The sequence below is a fragment of the Sporobolomyces koalae genome (assembly GCF_050403365.1).
Source record: "Sporobolomyces koalae JCM15063 DNA, S_koalae_JCM15063T_v1_ctg80, whole genome shotgun sequence".
NCBI lineage: Eukaryota > Fungi > Basidiomycota > Microbotryomycetes > Sporidiobolales > Sporidiobolaceae > Sporobolomyces > Sporobolomyces koalae.
Window position 1 is genome coordinate 20,124 of NW_027481691.1, and position 9,531 is coordinate 29,654.

Genomic DNA, 9,531 nt, shown 5'->3' on the forward strand with positions numbered 1-9,531 from the left:
TGATCGCGGACAGAGGCCTACAGTGATTGGATTGCATCGACATTGCCAGATCCACGCGCCTGATCCTGCTCGGGTTGCATGTCCTCTGCTCCGCCCCGCATCGCCCTCCGCAACCGCATCTCGCCTTCGACAGACGAGAATCAACCCGTACACTCTCGATCAGGCTCTGCACACCCTCCTGCACGCCCTGCTTCAACCCACGCTCGCTCTGCCAAGGTGACTGCCTCGCGCGCTTCGACCCGGGTCGGCAGACCCCACGGCGCGGCTCCTCTCCCTGCAGCGGTCGAGATCTCGGTACAGCTACCGAGCAGCGATGGAGGTGCCGCTACCGGCGTGAGCTCGTCGGAACAGGCCTCACAGGAGGATCCAAAACGCCGCGTCTCCACCGTGAGCGGATCCGATCGCGACTCGGACTCGGACTCGGATCATGTTGTCGAGAAAGAGTCACAACCACCGACTATGAAAGCATCCGTCAAGACTAGATCAGCAAGTCATCCACTCTCTTTTGTATTTTCGAGCCATGCCTCGTCTAACCTGCTTTGATGTGCCACCAGCTGCTTCCCGTTCCTGCCAATCGACGCCGATCTCGCTCACGGTCCCGCTCAAAGTCTCCCGCGATCCTGCCTCCATCGAAACCCACCTACGCAACTTTGACATCGAGGAGGCGATCCGCCGCTGCGCTGCGCAGGCAATCGGTTGCTGTCGCCGCCGCCGCCGACAATGCTAGTCCGCGAGATATCGAGCCTGAATCAGTTCTCGAGTTGCCCAGTACAGTGCCGGTACGAGACGAACTGTTGCTGCTGCCACCGGAACAAAACCGAGGACCGGGCGAAGGCAAAGAAGGGATCCAGAAGAAATGGGATCGCGAGAGAGCGCGGTATCGAAGGAGTATGAGCAGATCGGTCAGCGTCGATCTAGGTAACCCACCATCGCAAACGCCATTCGACCAGGTCGAGAACCGCGAATTCGAGCGAATCGAAATTGGAACTCAGGAAGTCGAGCGAGTCGAAACCGAAGAATTCGACTACGGAGGTTATGACGGCGCCGGTGAATTTTTCGAACAAGAGGAGCACGCACTCGACAGCGAAACGCCAGCAGGTTCGCTCGAGCAAAGCGAAGCTCCCGATCTTCGCTCAGGATCAGAACAGGCCACGACTCGAGGCCGGGCAGATCTAGAAGATGCTCGAAGCGAGCGGAATCAAAGCAAGTCCAGCACGGGATCCAGGGCTGAGCACGACCAAGACGAAGAGGATGAGGACCGCAAGAACTTCTCGCTGCTCGACGAACCTGCCTCGTCCTCCGATGCTGAACGCTCAGATGCGGACGAAGACCTTCCCTTTCCCGATCAACCTCAGTATGCTCCGTCTGACAGAGCCTCGACGCCTCCGATGCCCTTGAAGGAAGGCCAGTCCTACACCGAGATTTTTCCGCCTCTGTCACCCAACACGACCGGAGAATACGACCAAGTCGAGCCTATACGATTCTCTTCGTCACCCCCTCCAGAGCTGGACGTTCCGAGTCGCAACTCGCCAGATCCTGATCAGGCGAGAACATCGCCGATCGAGCCAGGACTGCCTTCGCCTTTCCTCGACAGAGCTTCAGCGTCAGATGTACGTCAGCAGTCTTCGACTGTCGAGCCTCTGCCTTCCGTGCCCGCAGTCAAGCTTGAGCAAGGGACGTCTTCCGGTGCTCTCGCTACTGCTGCCTCGCTCCTCTCGCCTGCGTCTTTCTTGAGTCGTGCGTTTTCCCGTCCTCGGTCCACAACGCCGATCGACTCTGCGCCTTCGCCACGCTATCGACCGCAATTCAACTTTGTCCCTCTCCCGTCGCCTCGTAATCGACCCCGGCTACAAGTACCCCGATCTCCTGCTGGGGCTGCTGCGCTCGAGCCGCAGACATCGCGGATTCGTCAACCATCGCCACTTGCGAACGTCGCGACCGCCAATCCGATCACGCAAGAATGGACTCGAGGTCCCGCTTTCTTCAGAAGCAGCTCTTTCACGCCTCCGCCGGCGCGGTCGAGTTTCGATCGCAAGGGCAAAGCCAAGGCCGTGGACCAAGATGCGCAAAGCGACGGCGAGGACGAAGAGAGCAGGGAGTACTGGAGACCCGGAGCAATGACGGGCACGAGTCCACACCTGTCGGACCGCGGGCGAGACAGTGACGCCGAATCCGAGCCTTCGCAGGCAGACGGGCAGGACGAACCGGAATCTCGCTCGTCCCCGATCCGGTCCTCTTTGGGTAAAGGTAGTGAGCTTCCCGGACCTCCAACTCCTTCCAAGAGTCGCACTTCGTCGCCCAAAACTGCGAATCTTCCCGCGCCTCCTACGCCTACGAAAGAGCTAGCGTCCTCATCGCCTCGACGCTCACGTGGACAAAGCGGAGACGAGTCTGATGCGTCCATGAATTCGCCTGCAGCATCACTGCGGTCTCGACAATCAACCCGTTCAGAGTCGCCTCCCCGATCACCTGGTGGTGATCTCTTCATGTCGTCGCCTGTCGGATCTGTCAGATCTATCAGGTCCATCGACATGTCCCTGTCTCCTCACGACCCGCGCAAGAAATTGCCCGCAACCCCGCCTGATCTCGCTATTGCAGCTCTGGAGGAACAAGCCATGCTCTCGCCCTCTCCAGCCCGCAACTCTTCTGCACCTCGAGCTCAGTCTCTGCGACGATCTCCGTCGAAGCTGGAAGAGCTTGTTGGCGCCGGACGCGACAAGCTTACAGGCCTACTGTCCTTCGGCTCTCCCAGAAGAACCATTACGCCCGTCGCCTCTACTTCGGAAGCGCAGATTGTGGCGGACGAGACTCGAGCGGCGGATTCCGAGGTGACAAGTCTTGCAGGCGAACCAGCGGTGCAAGGTGACGACAACGATGACGATCAACCCTTCCCTCTCGCTCAGACTCGACATAGTCACGACGTCTCGACCGTCTCGAACCTGTCTTACGCCGGCACGACGTCGACGCGCCTTTCGCGCAGTCGACGCAACCTTGAGCACCCTTCCTTGCCCGTGATCGAAATTTCTTCGACCGATGCCAAAGCTGCAGCGAGGGCAGCAGCGATCCTCAAGGTCTACCACAAATATGTCGAACAGGGCATCGAAGGTAGCTTGGCGCGCGACGAGGCGAGCCGGATCATTCGGGACGCAGAACGTCAAGGAAACGAGAGCAGTCGCGATCATAAAAGTTCAGAACAACTGCATGGGGAATCTGAAGAGGAGGAGGAAGAGGAGGAATTGAGAACCCTCTTGCTCGATGCAGAGGAGGAAGTCAGAAATACTTTTGGCAGAGGGCTGTCGGATCAATCGACAAGTTCCTCTTCAAGCTCGCGACAGCGAACGGAGACCGAAGAAGAGGAGGAAGAAGAGGAGGAAGTCCGCTCGGTTCTGCTTTCGAATCGCAGCTCTTCGCCAGCAACATCGCAACGTGCGGTCCCTCCTTCGGTCGCATCGCATGCACGCTCTCGATCAGTCTCGAGTGAGTCTGCCTCGAGCCTCTCGAGTGTGGTTGGCGCACGCTGGACCTCGCAAGAATGGAGGAGGTTGGAGCAGACCCTTGTCGAGGTCAAACGAAAATCGAAAGGTCAAGGCCGCGAGGTCGAAGCCGAAGAAGTCGTCGAAGCGTTCTTGACGAGGTGGGGAGTCGAGCGAGAAGAGTGCGAAGGAGACTGGGAATGGTAAGCTCATCTGGCTTCTTCCATTGCTCATTTCCTATTGCTTACCTGCCTGCTTGGACCTGCGCCGTTCTTTAGGGACAAACTCTTGATCAGAGTCGAAGCAATCAAGGCGAGACGAGCGAAAGATGTTCGAACCCAGCGTTTGACGTCGCAAGCTTCGATGGCTTCGGCTGCTGCTACCGACGACGAGAACAGCGTCGAAACCGTCACAATGACTCGAGACCACTCCGCCAGTCCGATTGCAATCGCAATCAAGGAAGAGGACGATGACGAGCAGGATCAGCTGTCTCTGCACGCGGGTCGCGACTCGGGATCCGACAGTGGTGATGAAGAATATGAGAGGATCGGCGACGCACTCGACGATACCTTCTTCTCGAACAATCGCCGATTACGACGCACTCGTCGGACTTCGATGCCTCACACTCGACTGCCGACAGCACTCTCGAACCCTCGACTGGCTCACATCTATGAAGATGCTCCAGCACCTGAAAAGCCTCGCCTTCCGATCAAAGAGCTGCTCGAGAGGGAAGCGAGCCTCGAACTCCGACTCGAGACACCAGAGCCGCAAGACCCTGAACCCGAGGTGCAGCAGCCTCTGTTGTCGGCTCAACGTATCTTCTCGTACCTCGGTTCGTTCGTGCGTCGGTCGCCAGCTCCTTCGCCCACTTCGAGCAAGTTTGCTCCGACTTCCTCGATCTCGCCCGAGCCCGAACCTGAACCTGAAATGGTTGAAGCCCGGACTCGACCGGCCGTCGTTACCCCTCGAGCTGTCGATACGGGGCGCTCGAGCCTTCGAAGAGATCGCGAGATCCGCCCTCTGCCTCATGCCTCAGAGTCTTCCTTGTACACGTCTGTCGCCTCGACATCCCAAGAACACTTGGACGTACCCGAAGGTACTTTGCGCCGGCGCCGTTCCTCTGGAGAAGGGCGAGTTTGGGAAGCGGTCAACGCGATCGAGGAAGCTGAATCGTCTCGCGAGGAGGAGGAAGCAAGGATCATCGAGTTGCTTCAATCTGGATCGGCGAAACGCAAGGCGAGCAAAGGCGACTTGCGCAAGAAGGTAGGAGATGGAGGGAGGAAAGGCAAAGGACGAGCGGTCGAGCCTCGAATCGAGAGCAAAATTTGATATGTATACGTATTCTTTCGTCTTTCATAGGGGTTGTCTGCCTTTTTCTTTATCAATTACTAGAGGAATTATATTCCAGTCCTAAACCTACTTGTGCGCTCTTGGATCACTGAGCACCCATGATGCACCCGGGCTCGCGAGCGGTCTTGAATCCGATTTGGACAGTCTGTCGCTGAGCTGATTGGCCTTAATTTTCGAGCCAATTGATCTCAAACTTGGTGAGTGCCTCTTTGCAGAATTGCACAAACGAGGTTAGGAGAAATCAGGAGAAAGCTGTGTGTCCCAGGTTTACGGCGAAGCAGAAGACGGTATTCAAGCTCAATTGCGTGTCTCGTAGATCAAGATGATGCGATGACGCGCTTCTTTCTGACGCAGGGCAAAGTCGAAATGGCACCTGAGCCATCCGATGACCCGAGGTTTTGCGGGAGCGACGCTACTGCAGACCGACCGCGGCACCGCGGCCAGCTTCGCGCCTCGCGACTCCGACTTGACCCGTTTCTCCCCTCTAATCTCGGCCCCCAGCTAGCAGAATCTCAGATCTCCGCCGAGCAACAAGAGCCTCTACGATCCATTCCATCTCACCTAGACCAGCTACATCGCTCTGCGGACCCTCCAACCCCCACTTTCGGAATCGCTTCATCTTCATTGCGACATTCTTTCTTGGACAACTGCCGAAGATGTTACTAGTCGAACCTGCATTCTTGCCACTACAGCCGCTGGCTGGCGGATCGGGTCACGGAGCCCGTACCACCCTGTCGGCGCTTCCGGCTTCATGTTCAATCAACTCTCTCCGGCGATCGTTTCGCCCGTTCCCGCTACGTCCTCCAGTTCCGACACTCGCTCGGAACCCTTCAACAAGTGGTTGCTCACGGCGTCGAAGTGAACCGAATCGTCAAAGAGATGAAATTGTCTTCACGCCGATGCGGTCATGCGACGTCGAGCGCGTACAACGACTGCAGGTGCGATCTCTTGCGTTCTCGATGCACGACAAGTCCTACGTACTGACACGTTTTGGGCTTACAGTCTGTGTGCTTGCCGCTGGGCTACCCTGTATCGTTCTTCACCCGCCTGCTCACGAATCCATCATCGTTGTGCCTGCTCGCGACGACTCCGACATCTCGCTCGACCCTGCTCGGCTGTGCAAGTGGACATCTCTTGTCGTACTCGCACTGTACGCTTATGGACGACGACGAGGAAAAACCGCCTACGCTCGCGATCGTGTACTTGACTTCGCTCGCGGTCGATGAACTCGCGCGGAACCAAGGTCTCGGGTCTCGGTTGATCCGAGACCTCGTGGCGAGGCTGGCACCGACTGGGCCTCGGAAGGCCGTGCTGCAACTGCATGTCGAAGCACGGAACGCGGTTGCGATCCGACTGTACGAGCGAGTCGGGCTCAAGCAGATGAGGCGGATCCGAGGACACTATCGAGGCGTGCCAGGAGGAGGAGACGCCATCGAGATGAAAGGAGTGGTCGAGCTCTAGCAGAACCAGGGCTGGGGCTTATCGCAAGCAAGAAGTTCAATGAGCACTCCGAGCTCACCATGTCTATAGAAATTTGCATTTCTTGCGCATTCAGCTTGCAACTCTGTTATTGTTGTTGTCGTCGTTCCGAGCATGCTGGTCGAGAAGATAAAGTCAGGTGACACGGGTCGCTGGGTGAAACATGCATAGATTTTTCGGAGAACAGCGGCATCTCTGACAGTCCAATCGTCGCTTTGCCGACTCCCCCTCACTCACTCAACTTTAGCGCCTGATAAACGCACATTCGATGACTTCCGTAGTTCGCCAATCTATCGACCGCGCATTCGAGACTCTCGGACTCGCACCGACCTCGACTGCTGCAGGTGCAGGAGCCACGCCCGCTGCAACCACCTCGTCTTCCGAGGTCAAGGTCTCGTCCAACGACGCGATCGCGCTCGAGGAAGAGTACAGCGCACACAAGTGAGTCTCGAAGTACTTTCTGCGGGCAGCCAGGGGCGACCAGTGTAGACAGGAGGACAGGCAGGTCGCGAGAGCGAGTGGACCACTCCGAGTCATGGCACCGCAACCGCAGGAGCTGAACTCGCGCTGTGAAAGCCAGCGATCCATCTAGATCGGTGTGACCAGTCTATCTGGCACTCCCTGGTGGCTCTCGAACTGCTGGTTGCTTCCCGTGCGCGAGTCGCTGCGCCCACACTGGTTTCCCCCTTTGGCCCGCACGCAACCCCACCTTGTATGCTATCAGCTGCGATAACGATCTCTGACCCAATTGTCTTTTCCTTTGCTTGCGCGCGACAGCTACCACCCGCTCCCGGTCGTGTTTGAACGCGCCGAAGGGGCACTCGTATGGGATCCCGAAGTGAGTCTCTTGGCTCTTCTCCCTCTCGCACAATTCTCAATTCGCTCGCTTGTGATTCGCTGACACTTCCGTTCAATCTGACAGGGCAACCAATACATTGACTGTCTCAGTGCCTACTCGTGAGTTCGGACTCCCGTACCCTCCTCACTGCTGTCGTCAGTCGTTGATCCTGCTCTGTCGATCCAGCGCCGTCAACCAAGGGCACTGCCACCCGTACATCATCAATGCGTTGACCACGCAGGCGTCCAAGCTCACGCTTTCCTCCCGCGCGTTCCACACCAATTCGCTCGGGCCCTTTTCCAAGTATCTTACCGAGGTGAGCGGTCCCTCTGGCAACGATCATCCCGCAGTACCTCGTTCAAGCTCACGCTTTGTCTGCGCATTGCTAGCTCACCGGCTTCGAGATGGCGCTCATGATGAACACGGGCGCCGAGGCTGTCGAGACTGCGATCAAAGTCGCTCGCAAGTGGGCGTACAAGGTCAAGGGCGTCGAGGCCGACAAGGCGATCGTCCTCTCTGCCGAGAACAATTTCCACGGCCGAACGTACGCCGATCCTTTCGCTCGTCACTCCTGTGTTCTGCCGTCTCTGACTCGGTGTTCGTTTGACCTGCACTAGCATCGGTATCATCTCGATGTCGACCGACCCTGAATCTCGCCGCGAGTTTGGTCCTTTTGTTCCTTCGCTCGGTCCCCAGTGCCCCGCCAAGGGAGACTCTGGTCGCATCCCTTACAACGATGTCGAGGCTCTCGAACGCGCTCTCGATGCCCATGGAAAGAACGTCGCTGCGTTCTTGGTGGAGCCCATCCAGGGAGAGGCTGGGTAAGTGACCGCGGTCGACTTTCGCTATAATCTCCATCTAACGAAAATGATTCCCGTTTCTGCAGCATTGTCGTCCCGGCCGAAGACTACCTCGAGCGTGTGCAAGCGCTCTGCAAGAAGCACAATGTTTTGCTCATCTGCGACGAGGTCCAGACTGTGAGTCCCAACTCGGACAAGCGCTGTCTATCTTGAGGCACTGACGTCCGTCTCTCCACCTTCTCAGGGTCTCGCTCGTACGGGCAAGCTCCTCTGCTTCCAACACAACCCCAACGTCAAGCCCGACATGGTCCTCCTCGGCAAGGCTCTGTCCGGAGGCGTCTACCCTGTCTCGGCAGTCCTCAGTCGCAAGGATGTTCTCCTTCAGGTCCTTCCCGGAGAACACGGCTCGACCTACGGAGGAGTAAGTCTGACCAGCTTTGTGCTCTTCTCCACTCGTTCGACTTTTTGACTGACCGAGCTGCATCGGTTTCTGTTCTTCCTTAGAACCCTCTCGCGTGTGCTGTCGCCAAGGCTGCACTCGAGGTCATCGTGAACGAGGACCTCTCGAACCGAGCTGAAACCCTCGGCCAAAAGATGCGCGATGGGCTCACAGCGCTCAAGCCTGTCGGTCCGAATGGCGGCTGGATCCAAGAAGTGCGCGGCAAAGGTCTCCTGAACGCGATCGTGATTGACGAGACCAAGAGTACGAAAGGTCGAGGAGCGTGGGACTTGTGCTGCGTGTTCAAGAGCAAAGGACTGCTCGCGAAACCTACTCATGTCAACATTATCCGACTCGCACCGCCGCTCATCATCTCGGAGGAACAACTCGACAAGATTTTGAGCATCATCAAGGAGTCGCTCGAAGAACTCGACACTGTGAGTTGCGATCAATAATCCTACTGCAGACTCGGTTAGATTAAATCAGCTTACGTGGCCCTTCGTTCGGCAGATCGAGGTCATCCCCGGTGCTGACGAGCACCACAAGGCCGCGGATGAGCCTGTCGCCGAGGAATAAGCGACGACGCAAAGCTCGACAAAACTCGTCCCCCTCGAATCCCCTTCTTCGCGCCTGTTCCGACCCATTTTCCCCTTTCTAAAGCGTCCTCTTCTTTTTCGAATCGTTCCATTTTCCTCACCTTTCCAAATCGACGTCCTCCTCTCCCCTCTTCAACAAACAACCAATGTTATCGTACCAATATATCGCCAGTGTGAAGGGTCAACAAACCTCTCCAATCTATACCTCGTTGTAGCAAAAAATCCATACCGTTCTTTCCTGCGGTCACACTCTTCTCCAGTCCTATATTTTTCGGCCCGGATGTGAAGGATACCCCTGTTTTGAACGTTTGCTACTTGTTTTTAGTTGAAACGTTTCGATACATCTTCCTGGTCCAAAACAAACAACGGGTTGTCTTCCTGGGAGAGCTCGAGATGGATGCAAATTACAGTTTTAAATTCCGAGTGGAGAAAACAAGGGAAGATGATGGTTTTCTGTCATAAGTCTAGAGACCCCCGACCCACCAACCCAACACTCCAAACGCGACTCCACTGAGTTTCTCCGATGGCGAGTGGAAGAACAAACTCGTCATCAACA

At 56.8% G+C, this 9,531-nt stretch overlaps 3 protein-coding genes across 3 annotated transcripts; all 3 read left to right on the forward strand.

The window, feature by feature from the left end:
• Positions 1–78: 78 nt before the first annotated feature.
• JCM15063_001654 (uncharacterized protein) lies at positions 79–4,802 on the forward strand (the record flags this gene model as incomplete). The annotated part of the gene is made up of 3 exons (XM_076681600.1): positions 79–387; positions 555–3,676; positions 3,752–4,802. 3 exons carry the CDS (start codon positions 79–81, stop codon positions 4,800–4,802), a joined length of 4,482 nt encoding a protein of 1,493 aa, XP_076531277.1.
• A 677-nt stretch (positions 4,803–5,479) lies between these two features.
• On the forward strand, positions 5,480–6,284 carry JCM15063_001655 (GNAT family N-acetyltransferase; the record flags this gene model as incomplete). Its single annotated transcript, XM_076681601.1, has 2 exons — positions 5,480–5,761; positions 5,826–6,284. 2 exons carry the CDS (start codon positions 5,480–5,482, stop codon positions 6,282–6,284), a joined length of 741 nt encoding a protein of 246 aa, XP_076531278.1.
• A 286-nt stretch (positions 6,285–6,570) lies between these two features.
• CAR2 (ornithine-oxo-acid transaminase) lies at positions 6,571–8,955 on the forward strand (the record flags this gene model as incomplete). Its single annotated transcript, XM_076681602.1, has 10 exons — positions 6,571–6,743; positions 7,080–7,140; positions 7,225–7,259; positions 7,327–7,456; positions 7,530–7,684; positions 7,758–7,961; positions 8,027–8,117; positions 8,185–8,361; positions 8,445–8,816; positions 8,890–8,955. 10 exons carry the CDS (start codon positions 6,571–6,573, stop codon positions 8,953–8,955), a joined length of 1,464 nt encoding a protein of 487 aa, XP_076531279.1.
• Between the last annotated feature and the right edge of the window lie 576 nt (positions 8,956–9,531).